At 41.7% G+C, this 26,973-nt stretch overlaps 1 protein-coding gene across 1 annotated transcript; it reads left to right on the top strand.

Moving 5' to 3' along the window:
* Window positions 1–1,250: 1,250 nt before the first annotated feature.
* Window positions 1,251–10,235, top strand: PIWIL4 (piwi like RNA-mediated gene silencing 4; the record flags this gene model as incomplete). The annotated part of the gene is given in 11 exon segments (XM_029048540.1): window positions 1,251–1,282; window positions 1,501–1,612; window positions 2,638–2,758; window positions 2,984–3,042; window positions 4,049–4,152; window positions 6,019–6,089; window positions 7,379–7,532; window positions 7,943–8,000; window positions 8,003–8,079; window positions 8,188–8,307; window positions 10,094–10,235. Coding segments are annotated over 11 exon segments (1,050 nt in total), but the record flags the coding sequence as incomplete, so codon positions are not given.
* Window positions 10,236–26,973: the final 16,738 nt, after the last annotated feature.

Below are 26,973 nucleotides of genomic sequence, written 5' to 3'. Positions count from 1 at the left end.
GAGGAGACTGAAGAATACTGATATGATAATAAAACACTCAGTATATAGCACCCTCACTAGCGTCATCTCTGAATACCAATTATATCAGTGTAATTTAGGTTAGCTACAAACCCCTACACAAATACATGCACTTATTAATGCTTTCATAAAATGTAAATTCAGTACTTTGCATGCAGAAATTCTGTGACATTTTTAAATGTCGCACGAGCAATTCTTGATGTATTTCTGCACTGCGTAAATAATTAATCGGACTAACAAGAGTAAATCAAATATCGTTAAGAGCTTCCGATAAAAAGGATGTGGAATTCATTTGGTGTTTTATTTTGTTTTCCTCTTCACTGGGATTCTTAAACTCTAAAATTCTCAGGCAATGTTGAGAAAATGAAACGCTTTTCCTAATTTTACTGCCTTTGGAAAATGGCCACATCCTGCCAGCTCAAAGAATGGGAGCAGCAGGAATACGAGATAGTTTCCCTGTTCCTGCTCAGAGCGAGTTTCCCTGTGCTCTGCCTGGAGCCACTTCGGTTCACAAGTAGGATTTGATGCCCACCTGGCACACTGCAGCCTGACCCTGTCCTATAGCCTTGGGCAGGGGCTGGTGCCTCCTCAAAGCCGAGCCTATCCTTTGGCAAACACACTCCCCTGCACCACCACAGAGTCCCCCAGTCCAACCGGCTTTGCTTGTCATTAAGAATGCTGCATTCTATTTTATTTGAATCATCTCTAAGATAACCACATATGCTTAAATGATATCCAGAGATAATCGAACAATTTTAGTCTAGCCAGAAATTTCATTCTCACCTTTGTAGTACTTTTAATGTTTCACTTTAAATAGTAAAATTTCTTTTTCACATTTCCCCTCTGATAGAACTGGTAGATAAGAAGCACTGAAAATGTCCAAAGTCAAGCAGTAAATAGAAATAGGAGAAGGAAAAATCTTAAAAAAAATGTCTATTATCATTCCCAGAATAATAATTGATGGTATTGACTTTTTTTTCATCTGGGCTATTGATAGTGAGGTTTTTCTTTTATTTAGAAAATGTAATTCACTTGATAAAAATTAAAATATAATTAGCCGTCAAATACATCTGCTCATCATGGCAAATAGTTCAATTCCATGAAGATTTCACAGAGTTGGGTTATACTGAAGAAGAAAGCAGTGGGGGTTTACATTTTATGTTGTATTTTATTTTGATTGTAAACTTTTTCATACATCAGGAAGAGGCTTAAATTCACAGTAAGAATAACATCGCTCCCTGATTGGACTTGGAATATTAGGACAGTGTAACTACCCACCCGCCAACCGTTATTTTAGGAAAACTGTTCAATCAGTTCTTAAGGAAAAAAGATCATAGGGAATTTCTCTGCTCACTTGCGTCTGCTACTAATAACTAAATTTTTTTAGTTCGATTGTCTTACTGTTAATAAATAATGATTTTAATCTTTAATTGTGCTTTGCTATTTGAAAGCCAATTTAAAGAATTCTGATACCTTTATCAGGTATAATAACAAAATCTATCATATAGACGAAATTGATTGGTCAGTGAAACCTAATGACAAGTTTCTGAAACATGATGACACTGAGATCAACTATGGTGATTATTATAAACAGGTAAGTTACAAAAAATACCTTCAAAATAAGTAACCTCTAAATTCACCTCAACACTTACTGAACATCCTCTACTTGCTGCTCATTTGATCAATTTTTTTCTCATTAGACTAGGTGTACTTCAAGGGGTTTGAGTAGAAACCCCATCATTTTTTCTCTTATTGAGCTCTCTTATGAAGTGAGCGCTTATTTAGCCCAATTTCTGGTTGAGGCCAGTTCTGCTGTTGTCGTTCTCCCTGCGTCCCAGTGAAGATGCAGCAGGTCATTTTGTGCTCACCCTTTGGAACTGGCAGAAGCCTTGTAACAGGGCTTCTTTGTGTTCTTTGATCCTTCTCTGAAATGTTTCCAAAAGCTGCTGAATGTAAGAGGAGAGGAGTGAGACACACAGCTCCAACACTTACGGACAGCTTCAAAAGTGAAACTGCATTCACAGTGGGGCAAGATCTGAAGAAGTGGTTCTTATGTAACCCTACCACCAAAGTTGAACCTTAGCTAAAGCAATCGTTTGAACCTACTCTAAATGCACTGCCTGGTTGGTTTCTTTTCTTGTTCTTTTAGTAAGGGAACCCGTCTGCTAATTCTGTTGCACTGTTCTCTCCCAAGTACTTAGTCAACGCTCAGTAAATACCATTGATTATTCAACTGATATAATGTGGTGTCTCTGAATTCCACCAACTGTAATTGCAGTAGTTCTGGGTGCTGGACTGGAAAATTAATATAGGCATTTGAGAATAGCTGTTAGAGGATGCTGAGTAGACTAAGATACACCCCAAATTTGACCGCCAAATGATTAAAGGAAATGATAATAGAAATGCATTGCTATATAATTATGGCTAGAAATCAAATAACATTTCTGCCCCTAAAAAACAAGGTAGTAATTTTATCAGTATGGGATTTTGATTGGAGTTATCTTTTTGTATAGTACAACTTTTGGAATAATCTGTAGCATGTGATCAGAGTTAACTTCCTACGGGTAGCATTCTCTTTCCCCTGATTAATGATTTCAATGTTAATGCTTCATTTTACAGAACTATGATATCTTTTTGACTGATTTAAATCAGCCTATGCTAGTATCCTACTTAAAAAGAAGACAGGACAGTCTGGAACTTCGCACTGTCCACCTGGTCCCTGAGTTCTGTTTTCTGACAAGTAAATCGAGTTGTTAAGTTACACAGCAGTGTGTCAGAACTATATGGGGCCTTTTATTAGCTATATGGCTATGTCATAAATTTCATTTTTCTCAGTAAGACAAGGATGTATACTTGAACACAGCCATGCAGAGGAAATGGAAAGTGTAGAATTGCCACATGCTTGAGGGTGAAGCCAACTTACCTCCAATCTCTAAAGTGCTATTTATCTCTTGCTTCTAAAAAGGGATCAGACCTGAGAAATATGTTACACGTCAAAGAGCTATAGTTGGCTCAGGAAATGATGTTCGGCAATTCATTAAATTGTTAGTAACTTCATTCAGCTTTCTTTTCGGCATGGTGGGAAACAAGTCATAGGACCCAATTCGAAATTTCAAAGAGCAATCCCACAGTCCCCTCAGGAAACTTTTGCTCTCTAAAAAGTTCACAATGAGCAATGATAAGTGATCTTGTAACCTGGGGAGTTCTTGGAAGTATGTGGCGGGGAGAAAAATGGGGGGTGGCTAAGATTCAGTTGCTAAGTGGCCAGCGGACAGTGGGTCGGCGTTTTGCCTGCTGACTAAATATCTCCCTCGGTCAATTCTTTATGAGCAGAACTTATGAAAGAAAATGGTAGAAAAAAGAGAGGGAGGTGAATAACAGAGGAGAAGGAGAAAATACTGGAGCCGGAGTGGAGGGTAAAGGATAAAAAACTTGGGAGGAAGGGAAAGAAAGAATGAAGGGAAATTAACCTACTTTTCCTCCCTTCACTCCTCTTTCCCACCCTAATGGCAATATTCCACAGCACTTTAGGTTTAGTTATCAAATGTAAAGAATTTTAATCTTTTCTGATCTTCTAAAATGAAATATACCATTTCTCACCTAGTATTACATCTCCAGTTTAAAAAGAAAAAAAACACCAGAGCAACCTTTGAATGTGAGTTATGAAGGAGCTCTATGCACGGCAGATGGAAAGCCAGGTTTCCCTACAATACCATTTGTCCTTTGCCATGTGTCTAGCATCTCAACAACTGGAGATGTCAGGCATAGGATGTGATAAATTTGGGACAGAGACTCTGGGCCCTTGTCATCAGTTCTTTTCCATTCTCTAGGTGCCACATTCCTTCTCCAGATATCATGTTCCTTCTCCAATCATAATCCCCACCTTGCAGAGACTCTAACAGAGCTTATACTTTTTTTAAAGACATCTGAAAATTTTTGCTAATTCTTGAAAATGAAATAATCGTTTGGAGAAGTACATTAAAATGAGGTTTCATTAAATTATTAAATTATGCAAACTTGAATTTCACAGTTAAAATCACTCTTGGTGGTTGGGATTGATGCCTGTAAAGATTCACTGAACAAGAGAAGCTCAGTAATTGGACTTGTGGCCAGTACCAATTCCAGAATTACCAGGTTTTTTTTTTTCTCATTTTAGTCTGGAAAGCCAATAATCATTTTTAGGCTGATATTTGTAGCTGCAAATGCCAAGCCATGTTTAATAAAAAACAAGGAGTGGTTTTCATCCTTCATTAAGAAGTTATTCTCCATTTTTATATAACTATTCCTTCTACCAGTGGGATTTGTTTATTATTTATTTATCTTTATTTATTTATATTAATGTCTGTCTCTCCCCTCTAGACTGTGAGCTCATTGTGGGCAGAATTATATCTGTTTGTTGTTATATTGTACCTCTCCCAAGTGCTTAGTACAGTGTTTTGCACACAGTAAACATCAATAAATACAATTGAATGAATGAATGAATGAATGCATGAATTTATGCATATACCACCTTATTACACATTACAATTTCTTATCTATCCATCTTCATTTGGTTGAATTACGGACTCTACATGAGCCCACTTATTCATGGTTCTCTGCTCTTTTTCTGGCAAAGACGAGAGACTGTGAGGGTCACTGCAAAATCCAATAATTACATTTGGTCCTTGCAGTCAGGTTCTTAATCCTCAGATCTCAGGACTGAGTCTCATTCACATTGTTACCAATGGGAGATTCCATCATTATGTACTAGACTGAACACTAAATTTTCCTAATTTTATTGTTATAATAGAAGAAGTTTTCTTTCAATCTTGTATTGATAGCATAATGACTTTTTTTCTGGAAAGAACTGTAAATTGTATGTAACGAGTTCCACTGATGAATGGTTCAGGGATAAGAGGGGTAGTTGTTTAGGTCCCCTTCTGAAAACAGTGGAACTACTGGTAAAGTATCTGCAAGATGATATTTCTGTTGTTTATATTCCTAAATATACATATATATTTATGGTGCCTGTTAAGTGTTTACTCTGGGTCAAGCACTGTTCCAAATTCTGAGGTAGATATACAGATTAATCAGCCTGGATAAAATCACTGTCCCACATGGGGCTCACACAGTGTAAGTAGGAGGGAGAACCCAGTTTTGAATCCTCATTTTGCAGTGGAGGAAACTGAAGCACAGGCAAGTTAAGTGACTTGCTCAAGGTCACACATCAGGCAAGTGGTGGACCGGAGATTAAAAGCCAGGTCCTCTGGCTCCGAGGTCCGTGTTTTATCCACTAGGCCATGCTGTTATTTATGTCATTTGTCTTATATGTATTGATTAATGTTTGAGCATTTGAATTTGTCCCATCTCCTTCCCTTAAGGTACTTTTTACTTCCTCTATAGCATATGCAATTCCTAGCACAGTGTTCCTAGTATCTACCCAGTATTTAGGACAGCACTTGACACATAGTAAGTGCTTAATAAATGTCATCATTGGCCTTTTGATTTATTGCCTCGTTGCCACAGGAAGTATTTCCTAGACTAATGGATTTTTAGATGTTTTGGTGGAATGGCTTTTAATTTGTCAGTGGGTTTTCTTAGAACATTTATTTCCCACCTGTGTTTGTAGTAGTCGTAGCTTCAAATTTTAAAGCGATTTAAATTTTTACCCTAGTAGATTTTTGATTCAGTTAGTATTAACAATAGAAACAATTTTTAATGACAAAACCTTGATGATCCCATACCTGAAGTTTCCTTTTAGAAGGATGCATTGTAGAAGTTACTTGGAAAGCTTAAAAAGTTCAGGAAGAAGAGGTAATAGTCATTAAACCTAGTCCATGTTCTGTAACTATGATCCTGTTTCTTTAATAAGCTTTTTCTCTGTGAGATTTTTCACATTAAGGCTGTGAAGAGTAAAGAGTGAAACTATGAAGAAAGTAGAATAAACAGTTTAAAGCAATGTGCTTTCAAATACTAAAATGAAAACTATTCATTTACCTTTGTTTTCTGCCTCATTTTTAGGTGGTTTTCTCGCTGTATCCTTCAGAACACAGGGACTGATTTTGCAGATGGTTTGAAAATTTGCATGAAAGGTACTAGATGGAACACGTTTCTTTTACATCTGATGCATTTATCTTTTTTCCGGGAAGAATTAGCTTTGGCGTTGTTTGTTTTCCTAGGCTCTTGAGAGCAACAAGTCCATATGGATCATGATAAGGAATTATTGACCCTGTGTCAAGAACAGACCCTGTGTCAAGAACAGAGCCCTTGGAAGCAGGAAAATCCACGTTCTGGTCTTGGTCTTGCCTGCAGGGCCTTGCCATCAGTGGGGAGGCTTTCCTACCAAAGAACCACTTGAGATGTTCCGTGATATGACAGACCCAGTATGAAAAAGAGCTCATTAATGGCGGGCAGCCAAAATAGCTACGGCAACTATAACGCTAATCGATTTCTTTGCCCACCTTTTCAATCCAGTGAGGCTTCTCTGTTGTTTCAGCAGTAGATCCATTCAGTACTGTCAGTTTCAGAGAGAAGGGACTAAAGAGAAGTCCCTTCCCTGGGGTGATAGTGAAGATGAAGGGCAGCTAAGCCGATGAAACCAACTACCTGCAAAAGAGAATGGGTTAGAGTTACTTTCAGGCAACTGCACTAATGTGACTCCCTAAGTAAGGTGATGTTGCGGATTAATGGCAGGCAAGGCCAGGAAGCAGGGGATATTTTTTTACTCACCTTTTAGTAACCAAGTGCTATCTGTAGTCTTAAACTGCAAAGTGTGGCTAAACTTGCCAATCTATGACTGATTATGAGTATGCTCTCGCCGTATTATAAAATTTAGTGTGGTGATTTTTGTGCTAATAATGGACTTATAAATGGCCTACAAAACATTCTAATGGATAGTTATGACTTTATGATGATAATATAGTATCATCTACTAAGAAGAATTGCATATTATTCTGCAGGGTTGGTTACTCCTAAAATGAATTCTCATGGATTACAATTTCAGTTGCTTTCCTATTACTGCTTTTTTCCCCTCCGCTCTTCAAACTGCAAAAGTGGTGTAAGTCCAAAGCCAATGTCCTAACTTTTTTTGTAGTGAACATGAATAGTTTAAAGCGGAGACTGGGCTGTCTTCCAAGAAAAGTGGTAGTCGAAAAACTAAAGCGTCAGCTCATTTTTTTCTTCAGAGTTATGGCTATTAAGAAAACTGGGAAACAACAGAATATTAATTCACAATTTTAAAATATAAGTATTTGTGCCCGGCAGATTTAAGAACTAAAGTATGTACTTAGAAGAAATGGGAAAAAGTGCATATTATTCTCTGGTGAGTAATAAAGCATTGACATATGGTAACTATTTTATTTTTTTATGCCAGGTCTCTTAGGAGCTCTCAACAAATGGATGATGTTTAATCATGAGTTGCCTTCATGCAAAATAGTATATCGAGATGGCGTTGGGGACGGTCAACTGAAAAGAGTGGTTGATTCTGAAGTTCCACAGCTGCTTAACACTATGAGAGAATTCAGTAGCTCTCGCAGGTAACTGAACATTAAGTTGTCTTTCTGCGCGCTTAAATCCAAATTATAGCAAATCCAACATAACTCTTAGAGACATGCAATGAGTATGCTTTTTTGACTGCTATACTTGCATACCATTCCAGGATTAGAAATTTGCAAAGAGCCTGCAACTAGTTAAGAATGATGTATCCAAGAAGCGTTTGTATAGCTGTGCATTGAACTTTTTGGTATGTAGAGTGAATAAGAGCAGCTGTGAACCACATAGCATAACACCCTGAGCTCATATTTCTGTCAGAATTTCAGGGCAGATCTGAGCCAAACTTTTTGGCTAGCTCATTGGTTTATCTTAAATGCTCTGAATTGGGGATCTCAATAGGAAAATGTCAGATTGTCATTCCTTTTTGTTCTCTCATTTGATCCTTCTTTCCAAGTCCCAAAGTGTCAGTGGTTGTGGTCAGAAAGAAGAGTATTGCCAAATTCTTCACAGAATTCCACAGAAGGCTTTGGAGAATCCACCTGTGGGCTTTATGGTGGACTCAGAGGTCACTTGCCCTGAATGGCAAATGCAGTTGGATATTAAAGTGAAATTACATTGCTTATGGAGAAATTTCTCTTCAGAGTGGACATATTTTGTGGCCACAGTTTTCTTTGAGTTGAGTTTGTTCTTTTTCTGTAGATATGATTTTTATTTGATCGGTCATTCAGTCCATCAAGGCATTGTCAGTCCCACATATTTTAATGACAATAGACTGAAGCCAGACCATATGCAAAGACTTACCTATAAGATGTGCCAACTGGCCGGTGAGTGAGAGCCTTGGATTTTTAAAAACAGCTCTTTAAAATTTCCACTTCAGCTTACACAATCAATTTAGCAGTGGGGTGTCTCCACTTTAGCCTCTGCCGGGTCCCTTGGAAGCAGTGTTGCCTAATAGAGAAAGCAAGGGGCTGAGAGTCAGGAAGACCTGGGCGTGGCTCAGTGGACAGAGCCCTGGCTTGGGAGTCAGAGGTCATGTGTTCGAATCCCGACTCTGCCACTTGTCAGCTGTGTGACTGTGGGCAAGTCACTTAACTTCTCTGTGCCTCAGTTACCTCATCTGTAAAATGGAGATTAACTGTGAGCCTCATGAGGGACAACCTGATTACCCTGTATCTACCCCAGTGCTTAGAACAGTGCTCTGCACATAGTAAGCGCTTAACAAATACCAACATTATTATTATTAATTCCGACTCTGCCACTTGTCTGCTGTGTGACCTTGGCCAAGTCACTTCAATTCTCTGGACCTCAGTTGCCTCATCTGTAAAGTGAGAATTAAGACTGTGAACCCAAAGTGGAACAGGGACCGTGTCCAACCCAATTACCTGCATTTAGCCCAGTGCTTAGGACAGTGCCTGGAACGTAGTAAGCACTTAACAAATACCACAATTATTATTACTCACCGGTGCTCTAAGACTGGATGCTGACCTGTACTATCCTATCCTGACTTTTCCTGCTGCCATCACAACCCTCACTGCCCTGGCCTCTTCTATCGCCTGCTTTCCCGAGGTTCCTGGACCAGCTGGGACTTTTCCCAGGGTAGCTGGTCTAGGAACTTCTAGGGAATAGCCTAAGTAGGTGGACAATTGGCAGAAGCAACAGTGACAGCCATGGTAACAAAGGGAAAGCAGCATTTGTGCTATTCTCTCCTTTCTTCTCTAATAATAATTGCAGTATTCGTTAAGCGCTTACTATGCGTCAGGCACAGTTCTAGGTGCTGGGACAGATACAAGATCATCGGGTTGGACACAGTTCCTGTCCCACAGTCTTAATCCCCATTTTACAGATGAGGGAATTTAGGCCCAGGGAAGTTAAGTGACTTCCCCAAAGTCACACAGCAAACAAGTGGTGGAGCCGAGACTAGAAATCAGGTCCTTCTAACTCACAGCCCTTGCTGCATCCTCTAGGCCTTGTTGCTTCTCTAGTTAAGTGTTGGCTAATTGTGTGTGTTTGTGTGTGTGTATGCAAATGCATACAAGCAACTTATGCCTTTGTCTTCATCTTGGTGTTCCTGACTATTTTTCTCGCTCTGTGTTTTTCGGATCTGTCCGTCTGTTTCTTGGTTTATCTCTCCATTTCTTCCTCTGGTCTCCCTTTTGAGGCTCCTCCATTCTCGGAACAAAGCTCCACCTTTGTATCTCCCACCAATGCCCCACTTTAAGGTCCAGAAAATATTGTCACCTTAAAAGAAGAAGTAGTATGAATGTGTCTGGGAGGTGTGGAAACTACCTTTTTTCTCCATTTCCTCCCTTGTAACTTAGGCTTCTGAGTTCCAGTTAAAAACTGGCTTTTAAAATCATTGCCTCTTATCTCCTTCAGGTAGTGCTACAGCAATATAATGCGTGTCTTGGGTTTTTTTTTCTTTTCAGTGTGTGATACAGCCCTCTGTTGGTTGAGGTTTTTAGTGCTAATATATTCTGCTCTATGCATTAGTGGAAAAGATATCTAGAGGAAAATTGGGTATGGAAGTGGAAGCTGGGAAAATTTAGAAATCATCATTTTGAACTGGATGTGGACAAGAATTAAAGATCATCTCTTAATTGCTGACAATGATTACTTTTCAGGGCGTAATTAGAATGCCTGTTCCCGGTCAATATGCCCACAAACTGACCTTTTTGGAATCACAGAGCATTCATAAAGAACCAAGGTTGGAACTGTCTGATTCTCTCTTTTACCTGAGATGGAAATGAGCATTCAATACCTCAAAAAGAATAATTTTAAGTTTTAGAATTGTGAAGAAATGTGTTACAATTTCAAGGCTTCAAACAGGACCAAGTTTTGTTTAGTTTTAGAAATAAACCTTTAAGTCTGAAAAGTCTCAAATTAGTTTTTGGATTAAAAGAGTAATGTGAATGGAGGAAATAAATTCTTAATTTTGGCCTTAGTATCAAAGTGTTTGCCTTTGTCTTCAGGAGATTCCTTAAAACATTTGTGATTAAAATTTTAAACTGAAACTATGTTTTATAATTATAATAATGTTGGTATTTGTTAAGTGCTTACTATGTGCAGAGCACTGTTCTAAGCGCTGGGGTAAATACAGGGTAATCAGGTTGTCCCATGTGATGTTCACAGTTAATCCCCATTTTACAGATGAGGTAACTGAGACACAGAGAAGTGAAGTGACTTGCCCACAGTCACACAGCTGACAAGGGGCAGAGCCGGGGTTCTGAACCCATGAACTCTGACTCCCAAGCCCGGGGTCTTTCCACTGAGCCACGCTGCTTGTAAGTATTGCCTTTCCCAAATAAACTTGTAAAGTAATTTTGGATAATGGTTGGGATACTTTTTAAAGAATAAACATTTTACTGGAAAAAAAAGTACCTGATTTGTTTCTTAAATTCTGAAATCGCCTTAAAGTACAGTCTTCTAAAATTTCATTTATCAAAGACAAAAATGTATTTTGTCATTTTAATCATTTTCACCACCCAACCCAAATAGAGCTCTGAGAGTCAGGCCCCCAGGTTCTGATCCCAGCTGTGCCCCTGGTCTGCTGTGTGACCTTGGGCAAGTCACTTCAATCAGTCAATCAATCGGTCACATATATTGAGCACTTGCTGTGTGCAGAACATTGTACTAGGCACTTAGGGTAGTACAGTATAACAGTATAACTGTGTTGGTGACACGTTCCCGGCTCACAACCAATTTACAATCTAAGGGGAGTTTACAGTCTAGAGGGCACTTTTCCTCCTTCACCACTTTGTGTTCTGTTTAGTTCATCGTAAAATGAAGTTAGAGATATACTTTAAGCCTCGGATGGCGCAGTGATATTACTATTACTCTCTAAATTGTCTATTGTGTTTTGCATACAATAGGCCCTTAATAAATATCGTTGTTGAACATAGTTCGGTACCCATCTGTACTTCCCCTTGACACTGGACTATTTTTAACTCAGAACATCAGCTGTGGAGGTGCTAAGAGAAGAAGATGTGTGTCCCTCCAAGATGGCTGCAGTGGAGCCCTCTGACAATCCTCAGAGGGGTTCCTCTAAAGGGGAGGGAGGCCTAGCCATGCACAGCTCTGCTCCTGTCCCAAACTTTAATAATTTTTCTCCACAGGGCTGATCAATAAATACCACTGATTTGTTGATTATCATTATTATTACTACTAATAATGATAATTGTTTATTTGTTAAGCAGTTAGGCTCTGAGACAGATACAAAGTTCCACATGGGGGTCACAGTCAAAGTAGGAAGGAGAATAGGTATTGAACCCCCATTTTGGAGATGAGGGAACTGGGGCACAGAAAAGTTAAATGACTTGCTTAAGGTTACACAGCAGACAAGTGGCAGAGGCAGAATTAGAACCCAGGTCCTCTCTTTCCCATGTAAATTCTCGTTCCTCCACAAAACTTTTCTTAATTGAATAGTAATAGAGTGATTTCCCCACCCTCCAGGACAATTTAACTGAATATGAAACACATATTTTATCCCCTATTCTCAGCTCACCGAAATTTGATGTTTTTACCTAGGATAAATATTTCATTTATCTGTTTGATGGGCTGGAGCTGGGTGGGTTCGCTGCCTATCTGACCTCTCTGTAAGAGGGTACTATTTCTGTAAATTCTTATCACACATTCAATCACACGAAGAAACTTAAATACTGTATTTAAAAGATGATTCTTAAACTGGAATGCATAAGCAGTGTGCCTAGTGGATAGAGCCCGGGCCTGGGAGTCAGAAGGACCTGGATTCTAATCTCAGTTGCATTACTTGTCTGCTGTGTGACCTGCACTACTCTGTGCCTCAGTTACCTCATTTGTAAAATGAGGATTAAGACTGTGAGCCCTACGTGGGACATGGACTATGTCCAACTTGATTAATTTGTATCTACCCCAGAGCTAAGAACAGTGCCTGGCACATAGTAAACGCTTAACAAATACCATAAAAAATATTTAGTAAACCTTTATAATGACAATAAAATCTCAAGTATTGTAGATGCAGACACTTATTTTACTGATGGCAGTGAGCCCAAATCTAAAGTGGAATAAAGTGGAATATTGAGGGAAAAATAAATAGCCTCTTCCAGAAGTCAAATGCTACGTCTTAAGCAAGCGATTGACTTCAGATATATTGACACTTTCATATTTCCACCCAATCCACCTTTGGATTGACTGGCCTTTCCAATCATGACTGAATATAAGTAGAGCACAGGTAAAACTCTGAGCAGTTTGAAAGGCTTTTCAGGACTCCAGGGTTCCTCCGGGGTTCCTTGAAAAGTAATTCCCTGCCTGGAATTCTAGTGTCCTGAAAAGCTTCCCAAACATCTAGTTTGCCTTGTTGGGAATGCCTTACTCTTTTGTGGGATTGGTTTCAGCATAGCTGAGTGGAAAGAGTACATACCTGGAAATCAAAGGATCTGGGTTCTCATCCTGTCTTCACTTGCTGGGTGACTTCAGACAAGTCACTTTGCTGTGCATCAGTTTCCTCAACTGTAAAAATGGAGATAAAGTTACTGTTCCCCTTCCCTCTTAGAAGTGAGCCCCATAAGGGATGGGAACTGTGGCTGATCTGCTTGTATTTTAAGGTCCAGCACTCTGTTTGGTGCTTGGCATATGTAGGCATTTTATAAATACTGCAACTGTTATTAGTATTACTAGACCATGGCATTTGGGTTGATAATACTATAAAGTGCCACACAAATAATTATTTAGAACACTGCCTTTTAAAAGAGGTTTGCTTATGTAAACTACCAAATATGCACTTTTGATTATTGGATTACATGAAAACAAGTACAGCACTTGAGACCCTTGGAGGTGAATACACAGCATTTGTTCCTTAAAATTTTACCCCACCAGAGGGAACACAAGAACTGTGGTATATGTAGTCATGGATTTTTTTTTTTTTTTTGAAGTGTCACTACTGTATGACACTGAAATTTAATTGATATTCAGACCAGGAAAATCAGTCGTGATCAACAGGTTTGATAAATCATCTAAATTAAGCATTTTCCCAGGATAGTCAAAGAATGGTGGTACCTGATGAGAAGAAAGACGAAATGAAATTCTTAGCCGCTTGTCTCAGTGAATGTTTCTTTGCAAACAACCTTTTCTATTGAACATTTAATTAGCTTTTATCCAACTGTAAAATGTTTCTGCTTCTTACTTTGTTATTTCTAGCAAAGTCCTAGGGAGAAGCAGCTTTAAAACAAACTTCCTTCATTGTTAAAATATTTTAATTTCTTGAGACTATTCACTGATAGCCATAGAGATGATAGAATCGTAACACTTTGATTCTTAGAATGGTAAAAAAAAGTTGAGTATCTCAATCAATCATTCATATTTATTGAGCGTTTACTGGGTGCAGACCCCTGAAATTACAGCTTGGGAGAATATCTGTTAAAAAATTGTAAACGATTCTCATCAGCTTTTATTTTTTATCCCTTCTTTAACATGTTGATTCAAAGATCAGAATCTGTGCAAATTTGACTTATCATGGTCCCACAGAAGTGTTGTGAAGATTCTTAACAAAAAAACAATTGGTCCAGTTTACAAACTCAATTAAGAAAATGAGATCATAATTAACGCCATATGGCATCTGGTCAATGGGCCCATCCAGCCCGGGAAAAGCAGCATTAAAGTTTTGAGGGAAAGGAAAAGCGAGAGAGAGAACTCACAATAGCTGTTGCAGGAAGGCTCATTGCCTTGGGAAGTGGATGTCATGATAATTTTCCTATCAAGTGCCTGGTTTTCTAGGAGATGATGGAGAGGGTGGGGTCCTTTGATGTCCTGTGGCATTTCCTTTTCTGTTCTTTGAGGAAAATTTGGGCAGGTGCCTTAAGTATCCTGTTCCCTCCCTATTTGAATGTTTCAGCCTGAGTACCCTTGAATACGGAGCTTCCTGGCTCTGAGTTAAATACTGCTTTCCTCAAAAGGGGAAAGGAAGTAATAATAATAATGATGGTATTTGTTAAACTAGATACAGGATAATCAGGTCAAATACAGGGCTCACGTTTTACATAGGAGTGAGAAGTGGTAGTTAATCCCCAATTTAAGAAAACGTAAAAAAGAAGTTGTGTCTTGCCTAGAATCACACAGCAGGCAAGTGAGGTGAGCCAGAATTAGAATCCAGATCTTTCTCACTTCTAGGCCCAAGCTCTTTCTACTCAACCATAGTGTCTTTTCCATGGCAACAAGGCAGTTTCTCAGTGGTGTGTAATCTTTGGCTTCACCTGCCATCAGTGAAGGTTAGTATTAAGTACTACCTCTAAATTATTGGGTGGAATCAAATTCACTTTTCAAGCACACCGGGGAAAAAGGCATTATCTTATCCATGATCATCCGTATATAGTGAGCCTGTGAAAGTGATCATTAACTCCACCCCCATCACTTTTATTAAAGTTCCAAGTATTCCTGATAACAGTCCTTTGTCCTCGATGTTTTTGGTTGTTTTTACGGTATAGGTGAAGTGTTTACCATGTGCCACTCACTGTTTTAAGCACTGGGGTAGATACAACTAGTCAGGTTGGACACAGTCTATGTCCCACGTGAAGCTCTCACTCTTCACCCCATTTTGTAGATGAGATAAGTGAAGCATAGAAAAGTGAAGTGACTTGACCAAGGTCCCACAGCAGACAAGTGGTGGAGCCAGGTCCTTCTGCCTCTATACACTAGGCTAAGCTGTTTTTCGATCAAAGTTTGATCCAAGCCTCCGCCTTTTAGCTCCCACCAGAAAACCTATGTGCCCTTTCCCTTGTGCTGCAGCCCTACCCACCTCTGCATGCTAATGGAGACAAAATGGGCATCAACGAGAGACAGTGGCATCTGTAAATCAATTCCTACATGCAGGTTCTTGTTCAAGAAGTCTCAGGACTGAGGCTTGTCCACTGTTCTTATACAGAAACTCTAGCTTCAACGCACTGAAAAGAAGAAACCAAACCAGTCTGGGATATTGAGAAGCAGCGTGGCTCAGTGGAAAGAGCCCAGGCTTCGGAGTCAGAGGTCATGGGTTCGAATACCGGCTCTGCCACTTGTCAGCTGGCTGACTGTGGGCAAGTCACTCAACTTCTCTGTGCCTCAGTTACCTCATCTGTAAAATGGGGGTCAACTGTGAGCCTCACATGGGACACCCTGATTATCCTGTATCTACCCCAGCGCTTAGAACAGTGCTCTGCACATAGTAAGCGCTTAACAAATACCAACATTATTATTCTTATTATTATTCTTATATCTCTTTTCCCCATGACCAGCCATGTTTTATCTTAAAATCCTGGCTCTGTCAAGAAATGAATTATAAAGCATCAATCTATCTAGTACCTATTTTTATCCTTGAAGCTTATGAAGGGAGTGTCTTAAACCAGCAGTTAAATTTCTGCAAAAGCTGGCATTTTTAGAAAGAAATCTGTCCTGGAACAGATTACCTAACCACCAAATCTGTCAATTAGGTGGAATTTTGTTGAACTAGTACCTTAGAATTCTCAGCTTAGGGGCCTTCTTCATGGTAGTATTGAATCATGCAGTGAAGTCAGCAGGCAAGACCAGTAAAATTTTAAAAGAGAACATTTTCTGTTCAGATATGAGGAGTTTGAGGTAAGGAATTGGAAGACAATGCTGCTTAGAATAGCTATCAACTCTTCTATTTATTTAGTCAATGTACCCTTTGAATTAAGTATGGATTTAACATTTACTTTTCAGTGTCTTAAAAATTGCTCCAAAAGGTCATATTTCATTTTTCCTTAGAACTCACCAGGTTGGCTTCTGGCTTCTGGCTTTCTTTCATGGTCTTCATTTCAGGTCACTTTTCCTGTATTTACAAATAAAATGCCTCCTTGATCTTGTCTGTCTGCCTTTCTTCATAAAGCCAGGAATAAAGCCACCGACTCCAGAGAAAAGGCTGGCCACCTCAGAGGACCTAGATATAATCCTGGCTCCTCCACTTGACTGTTGGGTGACCTTGGGCAAGTCACTTTACTTGTCTAGGCCCCAGTTTCCTCATCTGCAAAATGGGGATTAACTCCTCCTCTCTTCAATTTAGACTGGAAGCCCTCTGTGGGGCCTGATTAACTTGTATCTACCCCAGCTCTTTGAACAGTGCTTGATGCAAAATAAGTGCTTAACAAATGTAATGATAATGATAATAGTAGTAATTATGATATTTGTTAAGTACTTACTCTGTGTCAAGCACTGTTTTAAGCACTAGGGTAACTACAAGCAGTGTGGCTTAGGGGAAAGAGGACGGGCTTGGGAGTCAGAGCTCATGGGTTCAAATCCCAGTTCAGCCACTTGTCAGCTGTGTGACTAGGCAAGTCACTTAACTTCTCTGTGCCTCAGTTACCTCATCTGCAAAATGAGGATTAAGATTGTGAGCCCCACGTGGGACAACTTGATCACCTTGTATGCTCCCCAGCACTTAGAACGGTGCTTTGCACATAGTAAGCGCTTAACAAATGCCATAATTATTATTATTACAAGGTAATCTGGTTAGACCCAGGCCCTGTCCCCCAGAGGCCCTTAATGCCCATTTTACAGATGCGGGAACTGCTGCCCAGAGAGGTGAAGTGCCTTGCTGGAGGCCACATAGCAGACACGTGGCAGAGGCGGAATTAGAACCCAGGTCCTTCTGACGCCCAGGCCTGTGCTCTATGCACTAAACTACACAACTTCTGGTAGAAATCAGGATCCCGGCCTTCAAGGATCTTACGAACTAATGGGAGTGGCAGGCACTGACTAGCTCCAAAGCCACCAGTCAGATGTTTGTGCCTCTGCCAGTTTTGTTTGGAATGGCACCGCAGCTGGACACGTCAGCACAGATCACCCTGCTAATAACTGAGTGGGGATGAACTACAAAGTGGCAGGTGAAACACTTTCATACTGGCATCGCTAAGGAAACATCAAGTTGGATGAATGCAGATGAAAGGGGGAAGGAAAATACAAAGGATGGGTGAGAACAACGGAGTGAATCACTATTATTAAATAGCCTTTAAGGGCTTGCATGCCCAGATGTTAAGCTGGTTGTTAAAAATAAAAAAAAAAATTAAACCCAAGCTAAATGTTATTTTGTGGATGGGGAAGTCCAGCCACAACTTGAGGTGGATTAAAAAAAATCTCAGAATCCAAAAGAGCAAAATATTAAGGGGATGACAGAAGTCTAAACATTTGGAGATTTTAGGGTCGTTTGGTTCAAAACTCGACACCAGAACTCTTAAGTATCCTTAAGGTGTTTTATAAAATCAATCTATCAATGGTATTTATTCAGCCCATATTATATGCAGAGCACTGTATTAAGTGCTCGGGAAGTTACAACACAGCAGAATTAGCAGATTCATTTCCTGGCCATAACTAGCTTAGAATCTAGAGGGGGAGACAGACAGTACTATGAATAAATGTGTATTTGATAATATATAATTTAATTTGTTAATTATATAAGTGGTGCTATTACTAAATCAGACCAGTAGCTTCTCCAGCCCAAGGTTTTGACTCTGAGGGTGGCAACAAGATAGTGGGAGGAATAGCGCGATGGTCGCCCTTCTTGATTTACAGCCTCACATCCTTAAATTTATCTCCGGCCAACTATCATAGACCCCTACTCCATGAAATGCATCCAAACCCTCCTTGAGCCCACGGGTGTTTCCACCCTGCACAACTCCATGAGATAAAGGCCAGCAACATTTGTGGGTTTAAGAAGGATTTAGATGTATTTCATGGAGAAAAAGTAAAGGAAATGGGAAGCAGCATGGCCTAAAGGATAGAACATGGGCTTGGGAGTCAGAGAGACCTGGGTTCTAATCCTGGCTCCACCACTTTTCTGCTGTGAGACCTTGGGTAAGTCACTCCACTTCTCTTTGCCTCAGTTACCTCATCTGTAAAATGGGGATTAAGACTGTGAACCGCATGTGGGACATGGACTCTGTACAACCTGACAGAATGCATCTACCCCAGCACTTAATTCAGCGCCTGGCACATAATGGTAATAATAATTATAATAATTCTGGTATTTGTTAAGTCCTTACCATGTGCCAGGCACTGTTCTAAGCGCCGGGTTGATATAAGCCAATCAGGTCGGACAGAGTCCCTGTCCCGGGAGGGTCCCACAGACTCAAACTCCATTTTACAGATGAGGAAACTGAGGCAGAGAGAAGTGAAGTGACTTCCCCAAGGTCACCCAGCAGACAAGTAGCAGATTCGGGATTAGAACCCATGACTTCCTGACTCCTAGGCCCGGGTTCTATCCACATAGTAAGCGCTTCACAAATACCATTTAAAAAAGAAAAGAAAAAAGAATCAGGAGACGTCATGAGTCCCAGCTCTGCCACCGGCCACCTGGGTGACTTTGGGCAAGTCATTTAGCCTGTCAGGGCCTCAATTTCCTCATCTGTAGAATGGGCATATGATAGATGGTGAGAGCGGAGCCCCACGGAGGATGGAAAATGTGTTCTACTGCGTAGCCTTGTGTCCACCTAGTGAGTGTGTAATAAATGCCGTAATTATAGCAGAGTCCATATGCTTAATCATCCACTCTGTGAAGAAAGGTTTCCCTTTGTCTGCTGTGAACCTAACACCTTCGTGCTTCACTGGATCCCCTCTCAACCAGATGATGTGGGATTTGGTGCACAACAGTTCTGGGTTGATCCTATCCACACCCTTCATGATTCTGTGTGCTTCAATCCCACTCAGTAGGAGGAAGAACAGGATTGCATCCCCATTTTTCAGATGAAGGAACCAAGGCACAGAGAAGATAAATGAGTTGTCCAAGGTCACACAGCAGGTAAGTGGTGGAGTCAGGACTGAAATCCAGGTCCTCTGACTTCCAAGCCCACCCTCTTTCCACTGAGCTCCGCTCCTTCTCATTTGTGATCTTGGACAAGTCACTTCTAGTCCTTGCTCCCCGCGTGGCTTTGAAATCTGCTGACACGACAGATGGGAGGTAATAGTAAGGATAATAGTAATAATAGTGTTGATGATAATTATAATAATGGTATTTTTAAAGCACTGGTTATATGCCAAGCACTATGCTAAACACTGGAGTAGATACAATAAATGCAATGTAGACCCAGGTCCTCGTATCCTAATTGAGTCTGCTTCTTGCTTGCTGAGCGACCTCGGGCAAGCCTCTTAACTTCTCTGTATCTCAGTTTCCTCATCTGTAGAATGGGGATGAAGGACTTGGGGCCTCTATTCTTCCTCCCCTTTAAATTATGAGTATAGGTGGGACGGGGTGGTGTTCAACCTATGTTGTATCTACCCAGTGCTTACTACAGTGCTTGGCATGTAGTAAGCACTTTACATATACCAAAAATATTATGCTCTTCCTACTGAACAACTTTAAAAATCTGCACACAGTACTGCTTTCTTCAGAGTCTCTTTTGTGGAAGCATTCTTGCAGAACATAAGCGATAATACCCAGCTTCCGGGAGTTTAGGCGCTTTAAAAAATAAGAAAATGATTTATTCCACCACAGTCTTTGCCTGGGGACTAGAGGATTGACAAAACCCTCCGGAAGCTCATTCCAGACCTCTGGTTCTGCATATCCATGATAGGGAGAGGTTTGGGCTCTTGGGTGCAAAGATGATTCAGGAGAAAAAAAAAAATAACACGTTTCACTCAACGTGACTCTGTGCATCTCAAACAATGAAGCTCTCAGAGAAAGGGAATTTCCCAGCTAACAGCTATAGAGAACTTGCGCTTTTCCGTGCCTAAGGGATAGTTGCTTTTGAGAGGGCAGAGTTAGCCTTCACAGAGGAGGCAAGTGAATAGGCTTCTTCCAGCAAGGCTACCGGCTCTAACAGTCCATCAATCAATCAATGGCATTTATTAAGCGCTCTGTGCAGAGCACTGTACTAAGTGCTTGGGCGATGGGGATGCTATTCAGGCCAGGGCTCACTGGGTAGGCAAGGGTCACATCTCTGGGATCTAGCAAAAAACATAAGACCAATCAGGCTTTGCAACCAACCCAGGGGACCCAAGTATCCTGATCCAGCAATGAGTTAGATGCCCCGTTGGTTAGGGGTATTATCCGGGAGGGAAAGCTGCTTCTGCAAATTCAATTACAGCAGAGGCTATTAAAGGGAGAAAGCAGTCTTTTCTCTTTAAAGGATCAAGAAGAGATTTTAGAATGTATTTGCAAACCTTCCCCCAAACCACCCCCTCCCCCACCTATGCACACGCATACACATGATACACACACATGATCCGCACATGCACACAGGCAGAACTGGGGCAGAGTCTGATTGCTGCTAATAGAAGACAAGACCTTTCTAAAAAGGAGAGCATGGAGGGAAGGGTCTTACCTGCCAGTAGCCCCCTGGGAGGCAGGGGCAGGGGGGTGACATCCTAAGATTTTGCTGACCCATCTATTAGGACCAGCAGGTCAGTTCTCTGGGTTATTTGCCTGGGGCAGGATAGAGGGGAGAGCCACAGAAAGCTGCTCACTCCACAACATCTCATTATGCCAGGAATCATGAGTGACTTAGAAAAAAAAAATCTCTCATAATGCGCCAGGACATTAGATGGAGCATTTGAATGCTAATATAGTTGCAGTCTCCTAGGGGAGAGATCAGTGATATCATTAAAATCCAGAGCAGTGACTGTGAGAATAACAGCAGATAGTAATGATAATTATTGGTAATAGTGATTAGAGCTTTTTTTTCAAGAAAAAAAGGGTCCTGGTATTCTCAGTCAGGGGTATTTATTCAACTTCTACTCTGAGCAGAGCACTGTACTATATGCTTGGAAGCACTTTACAAATACCATAAAACAAATAGATTTAAAAAAACCCTTTTCCCCACTTCCTCTCCCTTCTGCATCACCTAGGCACTTGGATCAGTATCTTTTAAGTCCTTAAGAGCTGAGTACAGTGCTAAGCGCTTAGTACAGTCCTCTGCACAGAATAAGCACTCAATAAATATGATTGAATGAATATAGACCCCATCTTCAGCCCCACAGCACTCACATACTTACCTCTAATTTTAATGTCAGTCTTCTCCATTAGACTGAAAACCCCTTGTGGGCAGGGAACTCGTCTACCAACTGTTATAGTATACTCTCCCAAATGCCTAGTACAGTGCTTTGCACACAACTGGCTTGGGGGGCATCGGTTGAGAATGGCGGGGGTGTTCTGGAGCAAAGGTTTTAGGCAGAAGAAGAGGACTGTAAAACTTCCATGCTTGCCATGTGGACTCCTCAACCTCTTCCATCTCTGCAGGCTCAGGGTTCCCTGTTAGTTTTTCACCAATTTGGTGCCCATCTCTGCCCATCGGGGAAGTTGTTGGCATAGATGCTGCCAGGTGGCAGTATAGTGATGGTTTTTACCCAGCTAAATTCGTGGGAAAGAACAGCAGAAGCACAGGACACGTTCTCCGCCCACAGAGAACTTCCACTCTAAAGGGGACGAGCCAGCGGTTGAGAGGGCAGGTTTTCTCACCTTCCCTTCCCTTCAGGAGGGTATTTGCACCTTTCTTCACATGAAAGGAAGAATTAGAAGGAATCAGTGCTTTTTATTCGACAGGGAATCAATTTGCCAAATGGAAAAAAAAACCCTTCTCCTCTGAAATGCCTGCCTATGCAATAAATCTTCCTAAATTAGCTGACAAAATGGACTTGTTTAATTAGTCTTCCTGAATTTCCTGTTTGAAATTAATTGGAAATCACTGCACTGATGACCTCACGAGTCTGATACGGTATCCCGAGTCAGTTATTTCCCTGGGACCACAAGAAATACCGTTCTTATGATGAGGGCAATAGTCGTTATTGTAATATTGAGCACAGACACATTGCCTTTGAGTGGAGAGGCAGCGGGATCCAATGAACAGAGCTGGGAACTGAGAGTCGAGACTCCAGGGTTTTAGTCTCCGCTTGGCCAGTGATCTGCTGGGTGACCTGCAGAGTCAACTAACTGCTCTGTACCTTAGTTTCCTCACCAGTTAAATGAGGATAAGATACTTGCTCTCCCTTCCTCTTAGATCATGAGCCTTTTAGGGTTGGCTGAGATGAAGTTGCCAGGTGAATTTCTGAGCTCTGTATTAATATAATTCACTGTCAGAAATCATTAAGGTGGAGTGGATAATAATAATAATGCTGGTATCTGCTAAGTGCTTACTATGTGCCAAGCACTGTTCTAAGTGCTGGGGTAGATACAAGGTAATCAGATTGTCCCAGGTGGGGTTCACAGTCTTCGTCCCCATTTTACAAATGAGGTAATTGAGGCACAGACAAGTTAAGTGACTTCCCGAGGTCACATAGCTGACCCGTGGCAGAGCCGGGATTAGAACCCGCGACTTCTGACTCCCAAGCCCAGGCTCTTTCCACTAAGCCATGTTGCTTCTCAAAGGATAGATTGCTATCCCTTTCTCCAGATGAGATGAACAAAGTCCAGAAAAGTTAAATGAGTTTCCAAAAGCCACTCAGGATTGAAATTGGACTGGCAAGAATGGGAATTGTTAAATCTAGCTCCAATTAATCAGTGGCACTTATTGACTGCTTACTGTGCGCAGAACACTGTACTAAGTGCATGGAAGAGTACAACAGAGTTGGTAGACTTGATCCCTGCCCTCGAGGAGTTTATAATCTAGAAATCAGTTCACTGTCTTCTCCTTAGGAATGGGTGAAATTGGGCGAGGGGCATCGGTATTCTCCCTGCAAATTTCTACAGTGATCGTGGATCGTATAATGAGAGCTGGCACCATATATCGAACCACTAGGGTAAAACGTAATGTGCTCATTAGAAAATGTTAAAATTCAGACTTTGAAAATGGCACAGCACAGGACTCTGAAATGTCGCTTGTGAAACAGGACAAAGTTGAGAATGCTGGAAGGTGGGATGATGAATGTAGTTTCAGTAAAGATCAAATCCCGTATTTGCTTGTCTCAGGGAAAATAACTTCTTCGAAAAGGAAGGATGGAGGAGAACATGCCAGGTTTTCAAAACCTTTGAGCAAATTGGCTCAAGATAGTAACATTCTAATAGATATAGTCACTGGAGAGAGGGAGAAGAAGGTGCAGTGCGATTTTCTGAAGAGAGAATTCAATTTAAAAATAGAGGACTACTGTTGCTGTTCGAACGATTGCTGTTTCAACATTTGGCTCCATTGGGAGATGTTGGCAATTTGTCTCGAGCTCAGAAAAAGGAACGGTATTGCCCAGCTGAGAGTGCTAGTTTGTGTGTGTGTGTGTGTGTTGGGCTGGGGGAGAGAGGAATGGGGACAGAGACACTGCAGGAATCACAGAACTGAAAAATGCTCCAATTGCTCCTAGTTGGTTGACTGCAAAAAAAGAATCAGGGCACACAGCTGGAAATAGTGGAAAAAACTAACAGAAACCCAGAGAAGAGGGGAGAAATCAGGGCTCATACTGAAAATACTTCAGTTCTGGGGAAAACACTAAATTATCTTTTCAATCTTGCACTTGGATCTGCTCCCTTTATTCATCCCTTCCTCAGCCGCAAAGCAATTGTCTACATATCGGTTATTTATTTATTTATTTATTTATTTATTTATTTATTTATTTATGTTAGTGATGTTTGTCTCCCACTCTAGACTGTAAGCTTGTTGTGGGCGGGGAACATGTCTACCAGCTCTGTTCTATTGTACTCTCCCAAACGCCTCATACAGTGCTCTGCGCACAGTAAGGGCTCAGTGAACGCAAATGATTAACAAATTGTGTATCGTATAACAAATTCCACAAATTATCTAAAGGTCATCAGCTTAAATAGGTTGATATCATGCCTCAGACATGGGGCATCCATCTCTCTGATCCTTAAAGGGCTTCAGAGAAGGAATTTCGGATATCTCAGTTTCGCCAGGACAGTTCAGGGTGTTGAAGAAAGTTCTCAGGAAAGCAAACCTATTTTCTAGGTTGAACTTTCTTTGATCTTCGACCTGGCCACCGGCACTTATTTTAAAATCACAGCCCTTGTAACGGCTCACTACAATTCCAGATCAGCCCAATCCTTTGTCCCTCTAGAACGTAAGCTCTTTGTAGGCAGGGTCAGTGTCTGTTTATTGTTGTATTCTCCCAGGCGCTTAGTACAGAGTCCTGCAGACAGTAAGCATCAATGAATATGATTGATTGACTGACTCAAGGGCTTCATTTGGGCCGCGACTCGACTCATAATCGATAATCTTCATTCATTCATATTTATTGAGTGCTTACCATGTGCAGCGTACTTTACTAAATGCTTGGGAGAGAACAATATAACAATGAACAGACACATTCCCTGTCCACAATGAGTTTACAGTCTAGAGGAGGAGACAGACATTAATATAAATAAATATTTATTTATTAAGGTATTTAATAATAATGTTGGTATTTGTTAAGCGCTTACTATGTGCCGAGCACTGTTCTAAGCGCTGGGGTAGACAGGGGAATCAGGTTGTCCCACGTGGGGCTCACAGTCTTAATCCCCATTTTACAGATGAGGGAACTGAGGCACAGAGAAGTTAAGTGACTTGCCCACAGTCACACAGCCGACAAATGGCAGAGCTGGGATTCGAACTCATGAGCCCTGACTCCAAAGCCCGTGCTCTTTCCACTGAGCCACGCTGCTTCTCCGCAGCGTGGAGAAGGTAACAATGGTATTTGTTAAGCACTTAGTATGTGCCAAGCATTGTACTAAGCGCTGGTGTGATTGCAAGCAAATCAGGTTGGGTACAATCCCTGTCCCACGTGAAGCTCGCAGTCTCAATCCCCGTTTTACACATGCGGTAACTGAGGCACAGAGAAGCATAGTGACTTGCCCAAAGTGACACAGCAGACAAGGGTTGGAGGTGGGATTTGAACCCAAGATGTTCCGACTCCCAGGCCCGTGCTCTATCCACCGCGCCATGCAGCTTCTCTTACCTACTGTGTGTGGATCACTGTGCTAAGCATTTGGGTCCTTAGTGGAGGCACGATCCCAGCCTCCAAAGAGGTACTGGGGAAGACAGTCCTTGTCCAGGAGGGTGTGGTCATGGAGAGGCCAGTTCTGGGATCTTTCTTCTGGAGATGCATTAGAGGGCCGGGTCACGTCCACATTCAGGACGAGTTGCGTGGGAAATAGAAGAGTTTCCTCTCCTCAAGCCTCCCTTTCCTGGCTGCTGGCCAGCTTTTGGGCCGAGAGGGCTTCCCTCCTCGTTCACCCTGGCTCCTCTCCCAGGTCCAGACTCAGCACTTCTCTTCTTCCTCCCCTCCGGCTGGTCAGTGCTGCCACGGGGGCTGTGGAAGTCAAAGCTGGGGTACTGGGGAAGAAGAAAGGCAGGAGGGAGAGGCCGGATCCCTGCCCGGGGGGAAATGCTGGAATGGGGATCGAATTGCACTGTGCTCCTGGGTGTCCTCCCACCTGGGGTGGAATCGGGGGAGGGGAGGGCTCCAGAGCCATATCCCAAAGCCAGCTCCAGAACCCAGCCTCACCGCAGGGCTGGGTGGGTGAGGGAATGTAGTCTGTGGCCCAGCTCAGATCTTGGCATCTCTCCGGTCCTTAGAGAGGAAAGGAGAGTAGCTCCCTCTTAGACTGTAAGCTCTTTGTGGGTGGGGAATGTGTCTGTTACATTGTTACAGTACACTCTCCCAAGCTCTTAGAACAGTGCTCTGCACACAGTAAACGCTCGATAAATCCGATTGACTGACTGAGAATCAAGCCCAGGAATCCCGGATTGTGCCCATCGCGCAGAGTCAAGGGAAGAAAACAAGGGGGTTTTGAAGTCCTACACTCTTACTTTTCTTCAGAAGAAGAGCACATGTTTTCCTCATCTGAAATACTCACTAATGCCAGAAACAGAAGGAGACAGACATTTCGTATGAAGTAAACCAGCTCCCTGCAACGATTCTGTGTTTCCCGAATGGGCCTTCTTCCCCCCAATCGTTATTCTCCGTAAGTAAAAAATACAGTAAGGTGCTGGGAGGTCCCTATCAACACCCCCATCCCTCTGCTAACACCCAGTGCCATAGCCCCAAAGAATGGTCTAGGACAGGTCCAATTAAAATGGAGATCCAGTGAAAAAACTCGGCGTTTCATCTCGTCAGCACTTCTCTAGTGTGTCAGGCTGGTAACCTGAAGCGGTTTTTTGTTTTTTTCTTTTCCAAATTGAAATTTAGGTCAGAAACTGCATAATACACCAGATCAACCAAGTCCCTTCTCCCCCACCTATCCCCACTGCAGTGGAGCCTTTTAAACCCATCATCGGACCCTTTTCCTCCCTCATGGTGTCAGCGGGACCACAGGGAGCATCCCGATTCCGGCCGTGATGGATGGACGGTCGTCTGTCTGCACAACTCAGGGGAAGAGAGAAATGAGAGCTCAAGAAAAGGAAGGGAAAACTGGAATGAGTCCAGCCCTCAGACCTGTGAGCCGAACGAAACGAGAAGCAGTCTGGCCTAGTGGAAAGAACACAGGCCAGGGAGTCAGAGGTCCTTGGTTCTGATCCCAGTACTGCCACTTGTCTGCTGTGTGAGCTTGGGCAAGTCACTTAACTTCTCTGGGCCTCACTACCTCATCTGCAAAAGACCACGGGCCCCATATGGGAC

This window comes from Ornithorhynchus anatinus, chromosome 20, assembly GCF_004115215.2.
Source record: "Ornithorhynchus anatinus isolate Pmale09 chromosome 20, mOrnAna1.pri.v4, whole genome shotgun sequence".
NCBI classification, from domain to species: Eukaryota; Metazoa; Chordata; class Mammalia; order Monotremata; family Ornithorhynchidae; genus Ornithorhynchus; species Ornithorhynchus anatinus.
The sequence above is the reverse complement of the archived record's forward strand: the minus strand, read 5'-3'. Positions and strand labels throughout refer to the sequence as shown.